Genomic DNA, 18,330 nt, shown 5'->3' on the forward strand with positions numbered 1-18,330 from the left:
ACAACTAAAATTAATATATTTGTGTCTATAAAATGGGACAAGAGAAGTAACATGTATTATTTAATTTGAAAACTATGTAAAATATATTGTAAATCTCAATAATTAACAACATATTGACTCTTGAAATTCTATTTGTGCTACATATATTGGGACAAGGAAAGTAATATATATTATTTAAAAATCATGTAAAAATTACAATAATTAACAACTTAAAATATTTAAAAATCATATCAAAATTTAATTCACTCTTTAAATTTTATCTATATCACATAAAATGAGACAACAAATAACATATTAGGCCCGTGCTAGCACGAGCACTTATAGTACTCCATAAGTGAGAACTTGTCGAACAGAATGTGTTATTTTAGAAAGTAGGTAGGATAAATTATGTGAGTGCTTTCTCAGGTTTTGTCCTTGTCGACTTTGCACTATGAGTTAATTTTACAGACTATCTGCATCATGAAAATGTTGAAAGTGACAAATTTGCTCAGTTGATTCATGTCATGTGTATGTATCACAATTCACAACTCAAAAGTTAATGCAATCCAGCTAACTTTTCATGTCCTATGTCCCTTTATATTCTACTCGATGTATTCTATATTAATTGAATTTATGAAACAACGTACTGTCAAATCATAAATATAATTTTGTAAATATATAATTTATCTTTTAGAAAATTTTAAATTTATTAAAAGAAAAGTCAAATATAAAATATAAATTTAAATATTTATCTTAAACTTTGAACTAGCCAATTATTTTAAACAATAAAAAGAAAAACCTAAAATTCAGTTAATATGAAATGAAGAAAGTATATTTTTATACCTAATATTTCCTGTTCCTTCTATCCCAGTTTAATTATATCTTTTTTAATTTATCCGAAAAAAAATTATACATTTTCTTATTTGATAAATATTTAATGACACAATGAATATTTTACTCATGTTTTGTCCCATTTATTTGGTATTTTAGATCTATACACGTCCCAATCTATAAGTACCAAATACATTTTCTTTTGCATGCGCATTATGTAACTAAGTATGGTATTTTAGATCTATACACGTTAAGCTTACTTAACGGGATCTAATGATGCTAAATAGAACCGTCAAAATGGGCTTATCCCATGGGGCCAGCTCAATTCAATCCGTTATTAGGGTAGGGTTGAGATAAAAAAATTTAAGCCCATTTAAAACTAGAGCTTATAAGTCCAGCTCATATAAGCCTTTGACCTTGAGACTTGATCGGGGTCGGGTCGGGGTCGGCCCATGTGCCAAAACTTTTTACTTAAGGGTAACTTACAATAATCTCACTAGTATATCATCTAATTACTTAAATACACGTTATGTTGTAATATTATGAATCTTATCAGATTTTGGTACGTCCAGATACATGTATCTCAGAATATATCGACTCAAAAGTAGGTTAATTTGTTCTAGATACACTCTATCCAAGTAGATTCGCATGTATCTAGGATACATAGACAAATCTCACGCCCTCGCCTCCCTCCCATCTCTCTTATCTCACTCTCGTATATGGTAAGCGAGATACATGCTAATTACACTAGATTTTTTTGCTAGTTTTATTGAAACAACACCATTGTTTACCATATTTGATTTGAAAATCTTCTCATTTTCTTGATGTTATAGAATTATAAGTTTGAAAAGAAAAAAAATGAAAAACTGAAGGGCTAGCCCGCCCTATCCCTCGGCCCTTCTAGGGTTGGGTTGGATTGAGCATTTTCAGCAATGAAGGGCCGGCCCGCCCTAGCCCTTTAAATTCCTTAACCCCCGAGGCTTGGGCCGGATGGGACTGAGCCGGCCCTTTTTATCAGCACTAATGCCAAATATTATAATTAGTGAAATCCCAAGCATATGTCAAAACAGATAATCATTTTAATTTTATGAAATAGTCATTATTAGCAGTGAGTTGATCTGGTCTTGATTTTCAGGTGATGACGGTCGACGGATACGTTTGGATTAGAAGGCTGAAAGGAATCGCCAGGAACAAATTCAAAATTTGAAATTTTGGGATCGAGATCAAGATTCCATTGAGATTAATTTGATTTACTAGGTTTGAAATCAACTTTTTATACTTGCGTGAAGAAAAATTAACACGTCACTGTTGCTGAGAATGTCATTGTTGTATGACTGCCGTGGGATGGATGGAATCTATCGATGAATAGAAAATACTCCGTCCCTCTCATTTTGTATGAAACTTTTCGGATTTTGAGATTCAAACAAGTTTTGACCGTAAGTTTTTTATACATTTTTTAAACATTTTGAATTATCAATTATTGTAGCTTATAGTACTTTTTACGTAGTTGAAAATATATAAATTTCATTTTAAAAAATCAAAGATTTCATGAACAAATTTCAGATCAATCTTAAATTATTTAACTCTCGAAAAATTAAAAGTGTTACATAAATTGAAATAGAGGAATATATGATAAGCTCAAATTCTAGATGAGTGAAGCAGCCGCAGCAGTAGCGAAATCCGCTTTTTATATGAAATTACCAAATATTGACTACCATTAAATGATTTAGAAAAATGATACTTCGTTCATTTTAAATTAATCGAATTATTGAGGTGTTTCATATTTTAAAAAAAAGAAAAAAATGAAGATATAAATTAGGTATACCTTTCTATTTTTACCTTTATTAACTAATGTCAAATTTATGATTAAAATAACTAAACATTAATTATAATAACTAATTTCAATAGTAACTAATGAAGAGTAAAATTGGAAGAATATTTTAAAATTAATTTTGAAAATTGAACAATTAAGTTAATTTGAAAAAATGAAAAAAAATCTTGACAATTCAATTAATTTGAAATGAAGGGAGTAAAAGGTTAAGAACATGTTTGAATTGACTTATTTTAAGCTATTCAAGGCCAAAACAACTTTTAAGTAGTTTTAGAATGTTTGACTAATTTTAAAATTGTTTATAAGAACTTTGTTTTAGAAAAAACTACTTAATGATACAAATATTTCTATTTTATTTACTAATTCTTCTATAGTTTGAAATATAAGAGGGAGGTGAGCAAATAATCAGTACTCCCTCTGTCCCTAATTACTTGACCATTTTTGAATTGACACACCTATTAAGAAAACAATTATTGACATAGTGAGTTTATCATTTTACCCCTGATTATTATGAAGTGGATGAATTAAAAACTTAAGATTTTCAAAAAGTTATACATTTTCAAAGTAATTAATTCAGGATATAATAGGTAATTTTTTTTGTCCTTTCTTGATTTGTCAAAATGGACAAGTAATTAGGGACAACTAAAAAATAAAAATGGACAAGTAATTAGGGACTGGGGGAGTATATCTCATATACATGTGAATCACATTTGATACATATATTTGGGATACTAGAATTTGTATTTTACATGGGGAGAAATATGAGTCGTATAAGATAGAGGCTAGCGAGAGAGTTACTGTATCCCAAAAACAAGTAAATCCACTGTAATATAGTGTATCTGAAACAAATTATACTTGATTTTGACCCTATGTATTTGAGATAAATGTAATCTAACACGCTAGATACATGTGTAATTTGGGGACCGAAATCTGATAAAAATAGTAATTTCAAAAATTCACACGGAGAGACACATAATTAAATTCTAAACTAGTGAGATTTATGTTATGTTCCCATGATTTTAAGTAAAAATAAATCCAAATTGCCGATAGGCTTTAAATGTGGCCAATAAACAATGTCCTCTCTAACTTTTACAACAAAAAAAAGTTGAGCAACTTTCACATATAGCAAACACAAAAATCATATTTATATGTTATAGCTATAGTTTGCATAATTGCGCTCTAAGCAAACTTTATGTTTGCTATGGCTATTTCGCTATACATATATACAAAAGAAGATGGCTATTTCGCTATACATATATACAAAAGAAGATGGCTATTTCGCTATACATATATACAAAAGAAGATGGCTATTTCGCTATACATATATACAAAAGAAGATGGCTAGAAAAAATCAATTGTATAATATGTGTTTGTATAAAGCGAGAAAGAGAGAAAGATAAAAGAAAACTGGGCAGGGGAATATCGTATTTGTATAATCATAAGTGTATAAGACGAAAATATATGCATTTGTATTTGTATATATAATTTTCTCTCGCTTTCTACAAACACAAACACAATGTATACATTTGTGTTTGTATAAAGTGAGAGAGGCGAGTGAGAGTGTCGAGCGAGATCTGGAAGAGAGGAGAGAGGGGAATGAAAATATATGAATATATACAATTTTCTCTCGCTTTATACAAACATAAACACATTTTATACATTTGTGTTTGTATAAAAGCAAGAGAGGCGAGCGAGACTGCCCAGCGAGAACGAGAGTGACAAGCGAGATTCACCAGGGAGAGAGGGGAAATAACAACAGTTTGTTATAGGGTACAATTAAATCAAACTATGATTATAACATTTAATTTGAATTAATAGTTTGCTATTATATACAATTTTCCCAAAAAAGTTTGTTATTGTTTACGGGCTTTTCTTCTGGACTTGAGCCCCAATGACATATTTTGGGCCTAAAGACCTAATAAAAGCCCAATGAAATGGATCATCACCCATGGTTGAAACCAAGAAAACATGTTGCTGAACACTGGATACCCGTGGACTAAATTGGCGCATACTCTTTTGAATCTATCTGGTTTGATTTGAAAAATGGAATAAATTTAGGTGAACATACATATTTGAACTTTCTCAAGAAAAAAAAATGGTGATTAGGAGATTTCTTCGCTACAGAAGTGTACATTATTTCTCCAGAACACTCTTCCATTGCTATCTTTCTCCACTCAAAAGCACTCAGTATTCTCTTTCTTCTTCATTTTCTTCTTATCTTCCCACCTGCAATGCCTTTCGCGGCTGTCTGTTCATGTCCTCTTTTACTGATGCAGAAACAAAAAAGGAACCTGAAAAAAATCCAGACCTGGTGAATGAGATTTCTCGAATTCTTAGTGACTACAGAAGTCCTCACCACGACATTGAGTCCGCACTCAATCCATTTTCCGGCAGTATTTCTACCGATGTAGTTGAACAAGTCCTCAAACGTTGCAAAAATCTTGAATTCTCTGCGCACAGGTTCTTCATATGGGCACAAAAGTTATCAGGTTTTTGCCATAGTCGAGAAAGCTTTCACATTCTTGTTGATATATTAGGAAGTAGTAAACAGTTCCCTTTGATATGGGATTTCCTTGTTGAGATGAGAACGAATAGATCTTGTGAAATTACTCCCGAAATTTTCTTGCTTGTTTTCAGGGCTTATAGTAGAGCTGGTTTGCCAGCTGATGCAATTAGGGCTTTTAATAAAATGGTAGATTTTGGGATTAAACCATGTTTAGCTGATCTCGATAAGCTTTTGCTGGCGCTGTGTAAAAGAAAGCATGCCAAGCAAGCGCAGGAGTTCTTCGATAAAGTGAAGGATGATTTCATGCCGAGTGTGAAAACTTACAGCATTCTGATAAGGGGATGGGGAGATTTAGGGGAAGTTGCTGAAGCACAAAAGCTGTTTGATGAAATGCTTGAAAGAGGTTGTTCAGTTGATTTGCTTGCTTATAATAGTATTTTGGACTCACTATGCAAGGCTGGTAAGATGGATGAGGCCTTCAACTTCTTCATGAAGATGAGGTCCATTGGACTGATACCTGATGCTTTTAGTTATTCAATTTTCATTCATGGTTATTGCACGGCGAATGATATTCATTCAGTTTTCAGGGTCCTTGACCAGATGAGAAGGTACAAACTTGTGCCTAATGTATTTACATATAATTGTATCATCAAAAAGCTTTGTAAGACCAAGAAAGTTGACGAGGCTTACCAACTGATAGATGAGATGATTAGCGAAGGGGTAAGACCTGATTGTTGGAGTTACAATACAATCCTAGCTTCTCATTGTGATCACAATGAAGTTAACTTGGCACATAGGCTGGTTTCAAGAATGGAACAAAACAACTGCCTACCAGATAAACATACATATAATATGTTGCTTAAGATGCTTATTAGGGTGGGAAGGTTTGATAGAGTAGAGAAAGTTTGGGAGAGCATGGAAGACAGGAACTTTTATCCTTCAGTCTCGACATATTCTGTCATGGTACATGGTTTCTGTCAGAAGAAAGGCAAACTAGAGGAAGCATGTAAATATTTTGAAATGATGATAGATGAAGGCATTCCTCCATATACAGAGACGTGTGAAAAATTGAGGAATAGACTAATAGGTCATGGATTTGCAGAGCAGACTGAGATACTTGCAGATAAGATGGAAAGAAGCACATCTAGTTTAATTCAAGAGCTGGCAAGCGTAATGAGAGGTAACAAGGCCCGTGTGAAATTGAAACATGATGAAGAATACTCGGATGAAAATTTTGAGTGAAAGAATCTAATGATCTAGAATCATCTCAATTCCCTGGTCAAGGTGATACCTACTCTTGTCGCATGTCGTTTATTGGTAAGTACATGCTGCATTTCCTTGTTTTCTGATAGCAGTGAGTGGTACTGACTTGGCTATACCCAGTGGAAACTCCTGGCTCAGATAGCAAATTATAGCCACAGAGGCAAAACCTTGGTCCGACCTATTATCTTGTGATGGAAAATTATAGTCAAGGTGACAATATGGTCCAAGTGAGTTTCTTGATCTGTATATTTCCGTAGCAAAGCCTAGATTAATTTTTATGGTCAATCTTTCCTGTGGGTCCAGTTGCTCTTTACCATTCAATATGTGTAAATGACATCCTAACTTGTAAAGATTTGGATGTGGTGTAATTGGCTTGCAAGGTTAATGAACGAAAGGCATGTAGTTATCTCTTGGAGTCCACATTTTGTGTTGGATTCTTTGCATCCTTAAAGGACAAGCTGAAGGGCCATCAACTTTCAAGAGTAAACAAGGGGGTTTTATTAGAAAGGGAAAAAAAGGTTAACAAGGGGTCGCAAGGTCTGCTTGCTAGTTGAGTGATGCCTTATACGTGGTAATTACTGCTGGAATACATTAGTTAAGGCATACAAGAATCTCCGGCTGTACCAGAGCATATTAAGGACATAATTCTTTTGTGTTTGAATGGGAACATCTGAATTAAATATTTAATTGCGAGACATTTTCTGGAAATGCCATGCAGATTGATAAGTTGTCGATTTGTTGTTTCTGCCATATATGTTTAGTTAATGGGTTCTACATGTAACCATTATCCTTATTTCTACTTTGTGAATGTACTACATCCAACATAGTTGGTGATGTGACTCGGAACTGTGTCATATGATCCTTCTAGGTGTGACGTCGAGTAGTTGTTTTCCTTGGAAATGACCACAGGAATCGTAAAGGTTGGCACTTGGAAACCTAAGTTGGATAGATCAATCCACTAGATTGGACTGTGGAGCATGTTCTCTAGGTAAGGTGATGATGAAAATATTGTCTCAACTTCAAAAGATTTCTACTCACTGATTCTGCTTGCATTTTTCTACCTGTATCTCTTAATTTCTCCCCATCATCCTACCTAGCCCTAAAAAGGTGGGATATTAGTTAGCTCTTTGGTTAGGTGTCAACTACGAAGCCAATATTCTGTAATTTTTTCATGACGTGAAGTAACTTTTCGATTCCTATAAATTATCTTTATCACACATAATGTTGATCTTTTTCCCCTGAACGCCTTTATGCATGTGGAAGATATATCTATGTTAGTCATTTTGAAGTTATAAACAGTAAACCTGCTTGGTTCTGATATATATGAAGATACTTGTATGATCTTGAGTGTTCCTTAAAAGTTAGTTCATACAGTTAGTTACTCACCATGTTGCCAATCTGAAACTACTGCTAACAGGTGATGCAAGGTTAAAAATGGAAAAAGCATACAGAAGGTAGGATGCTAGATCATCTTCTTCCAGTTTTCACCATAGTTGTGTTTCCAACAATAGTTTTGAGAAACCTGGGAAGCCATTCAGAAGCAGGGTACTGAAGAATATGTCATTTTTATGGAAGCTTCAGATTGAATTTGATGTTTGCTACTACATGTGGTAGGAAACTGATAGATGGCTCCGCATTATCTCTTAGAGGATTGAATGCTCATTGACCAGCCTCCTTTCTTGGAGAGGCCACCTAATTTATGATTGTTGTCATCACAAAACCTGTCATAATTTCTTGAAGAGCATGGAAGCTGGAAAAGGAGTTGAAAGATTTTGAATAGGCATAATCATAATATATAAACGCATTCTTTAACTTGACCTTAGTTGATATCTATGCACTTTAACTATCATAAAATTAAACAAGTAGACATATGTGACCAGTGATATAATACACATAAGATGCAAATTGTCGTGAGAATTCAGCCTTTGCTCAATTATTGTTCTTGTAACATGTGCTCGAAACTAAAAAAAATAAAATTCCACCTGTTTTTTTTTTGTTGGAAAAAAAAAACGACACCTACTATAGTAAATTAAATTGGGAAAGCAAATTATCAAAGAGGTCATGATTCTTTTCATTTTGTGGAAGCAAATATTTTTATTTTTTAATTGGTGTTCAATTCTTATTGGAGCCAGACTCGAATGCAACCCTGGTTGGTGGAAGCAGAAATTACTACTGTTTGACACTTCAAAAAAAAAAAAAAAAAAAAAACAAAGAGCAGAAATTGATGGATAAGTCGGTGAGAAGAAGAAGAGGGGAAAAGGGGAAGGTAGATCTACAACTGTGCCTTTGTATCCCCTTTTGAAGGAAGAGATCTACTTTATTCCCTCCATATCATCTTCTTCCTTCATATTTTCCATTTCCCTACTGCTGATAAACTCAACAGAGACGAAACCCATTGGGTGCATTATTATTCTATAGAATGATCGCTTCAACTGTGCGAAAGCCCCTTTTTGGCGTTACTCTATTGACGCTCTCTCTTTTTCTCCTTCTCTTCTTCTTCACACCGTTTTCTTTCTTCTCCGACCCTTCTGTTACCTTCAATTCTTCATGGTAAGTTTTGCTTCTTTCCCCCCTTTTTTTTAACCTATGTTTGTTAATTGCTTTGATTTCCGTGTTAATATCTACGGACATGCCTTTTTTTGTTTCTTCCTTCACGGAGTAAACTACAAGATCCAAATCTTTGTTCTGTATTTGATTGTTTTTTATTTTCGTTTTAAAGTTTTGAGCTCTTACTATTACCCTTTCAACGCATTTCTCTCTTATTCTGTGGCCTTCTGATCTGTTTCTATTTGAGTGTAATTGCAGGCGTGAAAGACCTGAGATATGGAGCATGCGAAGATTAGCTGAGTGGCGACCTTGCAATTGGTGGCTCCAACCTCGAACTAATGGTTAGTTTTTGGCTGATACTCCATCCATCCCAACCCCCAAAATAAAACCCTTCTCTAGTAAGGACGTATTAATTTATGTATAAGTTATACCATGTTTGGTTGCTAGTTAGGAAGTACATTATTCATGTATAAAATTAATATGATGTTTTGGTTTATTGTGTTATGTGGGGTAGAAGATGGAAGAGCTAATATCTGCATAATTTAATTTTAACCAACTGCCAAACGACTCCTACAGTAGATAGCTACTATAATGTTAAATCACATTGGCAATACTTGGTGCCGATTTGAATAATTGTACAGTCATTACTATATTGCTCCATTGGTATTTCTGGTGGTCTGTTGATGGAGATTGAGCTGATTTATACCGAGGATAGTTTATTTTGGGTAATGGCTACTTGGAATTTGTCAGGGGTGGGTAAAACAAGAATTAGGATATAAGCTCTAGTTGTGCATATAACCTTCTGCTCTGGGAGGTTGTAAAGTTTTCTAAGTCGAGCATTTGACTGGCCTCCAATGCAGACATGGTTTTGTTGTTGAAATGCTGCAGCTCTTCCTGCTCAGGCTAATGGGTATATTCGAGTGGATTGCTATGGTGGGCTCAATCAGATGAGGAGAGATGTGAGTACTGCTATTCGCTGCACCTACATTGAATATCCTACCTATTGATATTTATGATGAGAAAAGTCACTCAATTTGTTTCTTGTCATTTGTGATCTGCAGTTGTGTGATGGTGTTGGAATAGCTCGTTTGCTGAATGCTACTCTTGTTTTGCCAAAGTTTGAAGTAGCTGCATACTGGAATGAGTCGAGGTATGCTTTTGTTATGACTTATAATTTGTTTCATCTTCCTTTTGTAACCTACATAATCTTGTAGGTTTTAGGTACTTTATAACTTCTTCAGTCATTCATTCATTGCTACGCCTAATCAGCAGTCAACTCTGTAGTTTTACACGGTCAAGAGCTGTCTTATGATTTTGTTGGAGGTTTTCTTTATAATGGTTTCCTGTTCATTCTTTTCATGCCTATGAATGAATTTTTGCCTTATGTTTCAGTGGTTTTGAAGATGTATTTGATGTAGACTTCTTCATCCAACAAATGAAGGGCTTTGTTAATGTGGTGAAAGAGCTTCCAATTGAGATTGCATCAAAAGATCCTGTTAGAGTTGATTGCAGCAAACGCAAAGGCCAATTTGACTATGTTGAGAGTGTTCTTCCTTCCCTACTGAAGCATGGATATATCTCAATCACCCCTGCAATGAGTCAAAGAAGGGATAGGTACTTATATTTTGTATTTTGATTTAAGCTGAGAACTCTCAACCAATCATTTCTACAGGCGGCTTTAAAAGGATAAAGTTTTTTTATTCATCCTTATAACCATAATTACTCATCTTAGGTACCCTCTTTATGCAAAAGCTGCACTTTGCCAGGCTTGTTATAGTGCGTTGCGCCTTACAAACACATTGGAGAAGAAAGCGCTTGAGCTTCTACAAGCTATACCAAAGCCCTTCTTATCGCTTCACCTTCGGTTTGAACCTGACATGGTAGCTTATAGTCAATGCGAGTACTCTGGTATTTCTCTTGCTTCTGCAAAAGCCATAGAAGCTGCACGGGTTGACAGGAAACCTTGGACTGGGGAAACAGCTCGTATTTGGAGAAACCGTGGAAAGTGTCCACTTACCCCCAATGAAACTGCATTCATACTTAAAGCTTTAGCCATACCCACCAATACGACAATTTATTTGGCAGCTGGTGATGGCCTGATGGAACTTGAGGGACTTACATCTGTGTATACCAATGTTGTTACCAAATCTAGTCTTCTTAGCGGAGAGGACTTCACAACCATGCATGGGAATACAAAAGCTGCACTGGATTATTACGTGTCTATTAACAGCGATTCTTACATGGCTACTTATTTTGGGAACATGGATAAGATGGTTGCAGCAATGCGAGTTTTCACGGGGTTGTATAAGACAATTTTCTTGAACAGGAAAGCCTTTGCATTGTTTACCTCTCAGGGGTTTAAAGGGAAGGAACTAACAGAAGCCCTGTGGAAGGTTCATAGAGATGATTTTATAATGGGTAGAGGATCTGCCTTACCTGACTGTTTTTGTGAATTCAATCTATGAACTTATGTTTTCCTCATCAATTTATTTGTTACTTGATGTTTTGGTTATATACCCGGAGCAATTTATTCGAAAAGATGTCGTGTTTGATGTAGGCGTCATTCACAAATTTATGTGGGAGAGAGACATTTGATTCATGTATTTAAAGTGTATGTAGCTTATGGAACACCACATTTAGCATTTGATAATTTGCATTCATTTCTTCTTTCAAGTGGTGCCTTTTCCATTGGCCTTTACTCTCTTATATGTGTCTCCTCTTCCTCTTTTCCACAATAATAGAATTCTTTTTCCAGTTGATGGAATTTGGTATTGTGGAGGTCGTCTACCATGGTTCCTTTGACCTATGGGTTGAACTAATGGCTTAAGTTTGGTGCTATACAGAAATTTGTTCCCTATGAGAATGGCTTTACAAGTTCACTATGGTGATGAGTTTCACCTAAGAACACATTTTAAAGAATTTCATCAATACCAAACCAAGTTTGGGTTTTCCTTACAAATGCATGTAAAGGGTTAAAAGCAAAGCTCCAAAAAGAAAAATCAATCATTTTTCTAATATAGATCTCCTTTTGCGCCAAGTATAACCAGACAAAAGAGTTCTAATTTCCACAATTCCCTCAAAGAATCTAGTACTATATTTCTCTCTCAGAATCAACTGAAAATTGCACCAAATGTGTTGTCTTCCACAAATTCCTTTCAAGCATCCAGCCTTCTCATTCTCCCACTAGGTAAATCCCATGACAGTTTAAAACTTTAAATGGAGTAAGACCATAACTCCACAGTGAAATTGCAATGTAGTACAAGTGATCAAAACTGGCTCTGATCCTATGTGCAAATACCACCAACAGTGTGTATAACTTACTTTTTTTGCTGCCTTAATCCTCCATACCAGCTTCCATATGGGCCTGAAGACAGCTCTCCTAGATAAGGGATTGTAATATATTTGAGGTTCAGCCTGCCCAAATCTGTCCTCTCTGAATTGCACTTGAATCAAATTGCACATCTCATTCCATTCTGAATCTTGGACGGGACTCCTAACCAAGAGATAACAATACCTGACCTCCGTAGCTCCTTAACCACTCGTGTAATGTGGCCTCTTTATAAGTTTTGGTCAAGATTAAGTTGGAAATTCTTCTTTCAGTGCTAAATCCCTGCACCATGCATCAAACCAAAGATGGATATGGGCACATTTTTCGAAGCTCAAAGCAAATGCTCCTTGAGAAAATAGAATCCTTTAATCATGTCGTCTTACAGGGATGACACTTTCTCCAAAGAGATTGCTCCTGTATGTAAGTACACAATAAGTTACAGGGTTTTTTGGGGTCAAGCTACCATAACATTCTTCGTCAGCAAAGAGTCATTAAATCATTCAATCAAGCATTGAATGTAAAATCGACGAGCAGTAATGAGAAACAAGGGCTCCATATTTGACAGCAGCATTGGAGCAGAAGGCAAAAAACAAAATAAAAATCATTGAACAAAAGACATAGAATACATACTACAAAGTAATATTGAGTTCATTGCGTCAGTCACAATAGAAGAGAGTCAACCTTTAAGCATCTCATATGTTCATTTTCCAATGAAAATCACCTGCATGAAACAGATATGTCGCTATCAATGACATTTTTATATTTCTTGTTACGAAGTCAAAAAGTCGTGACAGGGAAAAGGCAAGTTTTCCCACCTTGGTTTTAGTTGCACTGCCACCAAGAGAGAACACCTAGATGAGCTGTGGCAGAACTGCACCCAAAATTAGATGTCAGTTGGCTGCAAAACCATCAATCTGCACAGAAGATCAGATAAAGCAACAATCAGAGAGCTCCATCCATCTTATAGAAGATCCAGCCTACTCCTATAATATATATACTCTCTCGATAAAACAGCAATTACGCAGACCTTCAGTCTTCTGCCAGTCCAAGCTTACCAAAAACTTTAACATCAGTTTCATCTTGATTATGAGACATGGTCTTTACCCAAGGTATGCAAAATCACTGAAGCCTCAGAGTCGAATCCATGACTCAGGTACTGGTCAAATATCAAAGAATACTTTAAAGCGAAAGACAGCTCTGTCGCACTTAAGCTGCAGGAAATAATACTTTTCCATTCTTTGGCTTTTCCATCCAAGCAAATTCCATGCAATAAGGCGGCAAAGGTAACTGAATCTGTAGTGTAGCCTTTACTAATCATCTTGTCACGTAGTTGCAATGCAGTTTTGAGCATTTTATGCAAACAGAGGCTGGTGATAATGGAATTGTATGCAGCATTTCTCGGGTGCCAACCATCTGATATCATTCTTTTAAACGTTGCCATAAACTTAGAGTTCATCTCATCCTGAGGATCATTTTTCTCTTTTGAGAAAATAGTAGGTGTGCAATGGGAAAAGCCATTGACCAAATAATTGAACGTGACATCAGTTGGATAGCACTTGTGCATGAGCATTTGTTCAAAAATAGAAGCTGCTTTTGCAAGTTTTCCCACTTTACAAAAGCTACCAATTAGTATACTATAAGTTATCACATTAGGCATCATACCATTTGATTGCATTCCGTTGAACAAATTTTCAGCTCTCACAAGATCTCCATTCTGACAAAAGCCATAAATTAGAGAGGTGTATGTTACCACATTTGGCATACAATTGCGCTTTACCATGTGAGGGAGTATCGTTAATGCTTGGCGCAAATCATGTTGCTTTACATACCCATCAATTACTGTTGAATAAGTAAAGGCATCTGGAGAAATTTTTGACTTTTTCATTCTACTGATGCAAGCAACTGCATCTTTCATCAGTCCAAACTTACAGTATCCTTTGATCATGGCATTGTACCCCACAAGCCCAGGATCCATACCCATCTCAATTGTCTGCTCAAAGAGCTTCTTTGCTTCCTGAAATTCCCCATTTCTTACACATCCATCGACTAAAGTGGCATAAACATAAACATCAGGTAATATACCATGGCCAAGCATCTCATCAAGGAGCTGCCTGGCAGCAGGAAGCTTCAATTTTTTGCAGAGCCCACTCATCAAAACATTATATATTCCAGCATCAGGTGATACTCCCCTTTCAATCATCTTGTCTCGAATGACTAATGCAACATCAACTTCACCAGAGACCACCAATCCATGGACAAGTGCTCCGTAAGTTGACACATCGGACTTTTCACCATACTCTGTCATCTCAGCAAGCAAACTTAACGCCCTTTCAAAATCACCAAATTTGCAGTAGGCATGTATCAGAGGAGTATAAGTAAACTTGGTCGGCACCAACCTCATAATCTTAACCTGCTCTAGAAACTTTTCAGCTTCCTGAATTTTCTCATCCTTGCATGAATAAGAGACCAATATGTTATATGTCACGATATCTGGCTTAGTGCCAGCTTCAACCATTTTCCTTACAGTGTCTATTGCTTCCATAGTAAAACCATGCCTACACCTAGCATCAATGATAGTGTTATACACTCGGGCATTGACAATCACACCCCTCTCAACCATCTCCTGCACAAGCATATCAACTTTCTCAAAATTCCCATCTTTACAAAACCCATTTATCAGTGCCCCATAAGTCTCCACTGTGGTTAAAAAGCTCTTCAATTTCAACTCATTGAAAAGTCTGTACGCACTTCTAATGTCACCCTTCTTGCAGTAGCCATCAATCAATATATTATAAAAAACAACATTTGGTACACAACCTTTACCCCACCTATCCTCAATCAATTTCCTGCCTTCTTCAACATACCCCTCTTTACTCAACCCTGTAACAATAATACAAGTGCTAAAATTATCCAAAAAATTATCCTCAACACCGCCACTTCTCTCAACGAGCTCATCATACAGTCTTCTAGCAGCTTTAATCTTACCATGTTTTACAAGACCATGAAGTAAAGAATTAACAGTAACTACATGTGGAACCAAATCATAAGTTCTCAATACAAAATAATACAATTCAACAGCTTTATCAACCAAATTAGAATCAGAATAAGCTTTAATTACAGCATCCAACGCTTCAAGAGTAGGAAACTTATCTTCACAAGTAGTCAAGCTGGACAACAAACTTTCGATTTCAGGGAAAACTCTAAACTTAGCCAAGAGTTTCAAAAGAGAAGAACAAGCAAAACGATCAAGGGGACAACCATAGGGTCTTTGAGAGACCCAATCAAAGAATTTGAGACCCACATGAGCATCCTTAAGTTTGTCGAACACAAGGTGTGCAATGTCGGAAGGGACAATTTCTTCCTGTGAAAGACGGATTTCGACAGCGTTTTCCCATTGTTGTTGGGTTTGGAGGATTTGACAGACCTCGTTAACGAGTTCTTTGATACGGCGTGTTAACGGTAAGTTGGAAGAAGAAGGGGGTTTTGGTTTTGGGTTGTGGAGGGGTTTAATGCGGGAGAGAAGGGTTTTAGACATATGAATTAGAAAATGGTAAACTTGGTGTCATCTCCTGGATGAAAGCTCAGTCCAGGAGAAACAGATGAAACAAGATTGATTTATGCGGTTTTGGGAACTTCACTGTCTCTCAACTCCAAGAGGCTGCTACTGTTTCAAAATCTGAGTGTCTCAAAACCCCAGAGAACTTCAACAGTGTCTCAAACCTCAAAGACTCGGTTTTTTTTCTCACTTGGGCGGGCGGGTGTGTATAAATTCGGTGTATCCGGTCGAAATGATTAAATTTCAAAAAGTTTAAGGTCAAAAACAAGTTTTCCCATTTTTTGAACTCTGCTTATCTAATTATTAGTTGTTCACTTTTTTTATTTAAAATATCATCATTGTTGAAATAGAAAAATGAAAAACTCATATAGTTCATGTGTTTCTCTATAAATATTTAGTGATAGTTTAAATAAAAAATTTATATATCTAATAGTTTAGATATGAAATTCGAAAATCATATTTTATGTGTGTATTTAATCTAAAATGTCATTAAAGTGGGCCAAAGTCGCCATATATGTTTGGTCTAATTATGCCCTTTTATTTATTTTACTAAGTTAAAAAAAAATTGTGTCACACAAAATTTAGTTGAGAATATATTTAGTCCAATCTAATTCTTAGCTACAATTGTACAACAACTTGATTGAACATTTTTGGTAAACCGCTTTTGTATATAGCCTATAAAATGCATTTGTTATGTATTTAGAGAATTGATTTATAGTATTTGACAATGGATACAATTACTTTCATTATTGTCATTTCATTAGTATAGAATTGTTTGGTTAAATTTCTCAGAAGAGTACTACTTCCCCCCAAAAAAATTATTTTTGAAAAGTAATTTTAAAATTAATATTTATATTTAGGAATAATACTTTTCAAAAACAATTTGGCAAATATTGATTAGAGGTATTGGTAATTCCACGTGGCAATAATATGAACATTTGCTCAGGGACTACTAATTGCAGAGGCAGGGGCTAATTTTAATTTTTAACCACCACTTTTATCGACAAAGAACAACCGATTTTTGAAGTTGGTTCCAATGAACATGGCGATCACTATACCCGCTAGCTATGCGGGATTGACTGTAACGCCGCCGTTTCATGCTAGGTTTTGCCGGCAATTCACTCCGTTGGCAACTCTATCAACGCCACCGAACACCAGCAGTAGCAGCCGTCAAGCGGCAGTGGATTGGGTGGAGGAAACTGCTAATTTCTTTGAGCTTGATAATCGCCCTATAATGTTATTTGATGGTATAACCTTTGATTCCTTGCGTACTTTTTCTTTTTAATTCAATTGGATTAGATTTTACGTTTTTAGAAATTGTTGAAAAGAGGAAGGATTTTGGAATGCTGTATTTCCTTTGAATTAACTGAATTTATTGAAAATTAAGAAGAAATTGAATTTAGATGTTTTTGGTTGCTCATTATTGCAAAACTTAAATTTCCTTAATGCCTAAAAGTTCAGCCTTTTTCCACTGTTGTAGCAAAAAGAGAATTAGGCGTTTCTCAAGCATAACTTTGTCATCATTTTTGTGTGGTCTGTTGTAGTCTAGTTGAAATAAATTTTCTAGTTTTGACCACAACCCCCCGCGTGACATAACTTTCTTTGTATTATCTTGAAGTGCAAGTTTAGAACTAAAAGTAATTGATCTGAAAAGGTTAACTAGTATACTGTTTTAGTGGTTTCGGATAACATTATGCGTGAAACTGAGAAATGTTTTGCATGTTTTCTAGGTGTGTGCAACCTGTGTAATGGAGGTGTAAAGTTTGTCCGTGATAATGATAATAAAAGGTTTGTGTTTTCCCTCTTCTTTTGTGTTTGGCTGAAAGGATATAGATTCGATAAGTACCTTTTATAGGAGAGCAGAGTCTGATAATTCTTGTTCAGATCTTCTACCTGGTTCACCAAGTTATTAGTTGTGACTGGAGTTATGTACTAGGCCTCCTTTCAGAGATTGACCTTATGTCTCACTCTTAACATTTGTTCTATTGTACTCTGTTGTCTTGGCAAATGCTTGAGAGCTTTGTAGAGTTTGTCTGCTGCAGTCATTCTCACTAATCATATCTGGTTACTTCTATGTCAGAGATATTGTATAAATGGAAATTTGATATTGTAAGCCCAGATGTCACATAGTTTTTATATAAATTTGATGCAAAGAGAGTCTCACATAGTTATTTTTATCAGAAGACGAGTCTGCTAACAGAAATTGTCTGAGCTCATTAAATCAAGGAAATGTTATTGACTCTTAGCAGTCAGACTTCTTACTGTTGTCATCATCATTTTCTGTTCTGTGGTTTTTTGGTTTTCTTCAAGACTATTTTTTCTTTAATTCCTCATTCTGTTGACATCCAGGAGAATTAGGTATGAAGCTTTACAAAGTGAAGCAGGGAAGAACCTGTTGAGGAGATCTGGCAGAGCTCCTGATGATATTTCAAGTGTTGTGCTTGTTGAAAAAGATAGGTATGCTGTATGTTCCCTGGGAAAATAAGGGG

General features: G+C 35.5%; 4 protein-coding genes across 10 annotated transcripts in view; 3 read left to right on the forward strand and 1 right to left on the reverse strand.

The window, feature by feature from the left end:
* The first annotated feature begins 4,660 nt into the window (after positions 1 to 4,660).
* On the forward strand, positions 4,661 to 8,591 carry LOC102594967 (pentatricopeptide repeat-containing protein At1g52640, mitochondrial). The gene is made up of 2 exons (XM_006364139.2): positions 4,661 to 7,398; positions 7,828 to 8,591. Exon 1 carries the CDS (start codon positions 4,737 to 4,739, stop codon positions 6,387 to 6,389), a length of 1,653 nt encoding a protein of 550 aa, XP_006364201.1. The 5' UTR covers positions 4,661 to 4,736; the 3' UTR covers positions 6,390 to 7,398; positions 7,828 to 8,591.
* A 28-nt stretch (positions 8,592 to 8,619) lies between these two features.
* On the forward strand, positions 8,620 to 11,630 carry LOC102595299 (uncharacterized protein At1g04910). Of its 3 annotated transcripts, none has more exons than XM_006364140.2 (6): positions 8,620 to 8,960; positions 9,216 to 9,298; positions 9,846 to 9,916; positions 10,019 to 10,107; positions 10,350 to 10,571; positions 10,690 to 11,630. In XM_006364140.2, the coding sequence occupies exons 1-6, from the start codon at positions 8,830 to 8,832 to the stop codon at positions 11,420 to 11,422; spliced, it is 1,329 nt and encodes a 442-aa protein (XP_006364202.1). In that variant the 5' UTR covers positions 8,620 to 8,829; the 3' UTR covers positions 11,423 to 11,630. The 3 variants fall into 3 exon arrangements, with proteins under 3 accessions (XP_006364202.1, XP_006364203.1, XP_015159314.1); XM_006364141.2 differs by having other exon boundaries at positions 8,672 to 8,960; positions 9,860 to 9,916; XM_015303828.1 differs by lacking the exon at positions 8,620 to 8,960 and having other exon boundaries at positions 9,212 to 9,298; positions 9,818 to 9,916.
* A 316-nt stretch (positions 11,631 to 11,946) lies between these two features.
* On the reverse strand, positions 11,947 to 16,048 carry LOC102595842 (pentatricopeptide repeat-containing protein At1g52620). 4 transcript variants are annotated; one of them, XM_015303827.1, is made up of 4 exons: positions 13,341 to 16,048; positions 13,101 to 13,199; positions 12,967 to 13,006; positions 11,947 to 12,699 (listed from the first exon to the last, which is right to left on the reverse strand). In XM_015303827.1, the coding sequence occupies exon 1, from the start codon at positions 15,818 to 15,820 to the stop codon at positions 13,370 to 13,372; it is 2,451 nt and encodes an 816-aa protein (XP_015159313.1). In that variant the 5' UTR covers positions 15,821 to 16,048; the 3' UTR covers positions 11,947 to 12,699; positions 12,967 to 13,006; positions 13,101 to 13,199; positions 13,341 to 13,369. The 4 variants fall into 4 exon arrangements, with proteins under 4 accessions (XP_015159313.1, XP_015159312.1, XP_015159311.1 ...); XM_015303826.1 differs by having other exon boundaries at positions 13,313 to 16,048; XM_015303825.1 differs by having other exon boundaries at positions 13,101 to 16,048.
* Positions 16,049 to 16,816: 768 nt separating this feature from the next.
* The window catches only part of LOC102597183 (DCC family protein At1g52590, chloroplastic), a 5,776-nt gene continuing 4,262 nt past the window's right edge, over positions 16,817 to 18,330 (forward strand). For both annotated transcript variants that reach the window (XR_368660.2, XM_006364146.2), the window contains exons 1-3: positions 16,817 to 17,088; positions 17,572 to 17,629; positions 18,191 to 18,298. Coding sequence is in view for 1 of the 2 variants with exons in the window: in XM_006364146.2 (XP_006364208.1) it covers positions 16,878 to 17,088; positions 17,572 to 17,629; positions 18,191 to 18,298 (377 nt within the window). In the remaining variant the exon portion in view is untranslated. The remainder of the gene's footprint in view (positions 17,089 to 17,571; positions 17,630 to 18,190; positions 18,299 to 18,330) is intronic.

This window comes from Solanum tuberosum, unplaced genomic scaffold, assembly GCF_000226075.1.
Source record: "Solanum tuberosum cultivar DM 1-3 516 R44 unplaced genomic scaffold, SolTub_3.0 scf00482, whole genome shotgun sequence".
NCBI classification, from domain to species: Eukaryota; Viridiplantae; Streptophyta; class Magnoliopsida; order Solanales; family Solanaceae; genus Solanum; species Solanum tuberosum.

What these genes read in the sequence shown, in the direction of transcription:
- LOC102594967 (XM_006364139.2), top strand. Translation starts at nt 4,737, where the DNA reads ATGGTGATTAGGAGATTTCTTCGCTACAGAAGTGTACATTATTTCTCC.
- LOC102595299 (XM_006364140.2), top strand. Translation starts at nt 8,830, where the DNA reads ATGATCGCTTCAACTGTGCGAAAGCCCCTTTTTGGCGTTACTCTATTG. An exon ending in TCAATCAGATGAGGAGAGAT is followed by an intron (nt 9,917 to 10,018) that starts GTGAGTACTGCT and finishes TGTGATCTGCAG; the next exon opens with TTGTGTGATGGTGTTGGAAT. An exon ending in GCATACTGGAATGAGTCGAG is followed by an intron (nt 10,108 to 10,349) that starts GTATGCTTTTGT and finishes CTTATGTTTCAG; the next exon opens with TGGTTTTGAAGATGTATTTG.
- LOC102595842 (XM_015303827.1), bottom strand. Translation starts at nt 15,820, where the DNA reads ATGTCTAAAACCCTTCTCTCCCGCATTAAACCCCTCCACAACCCAAAA.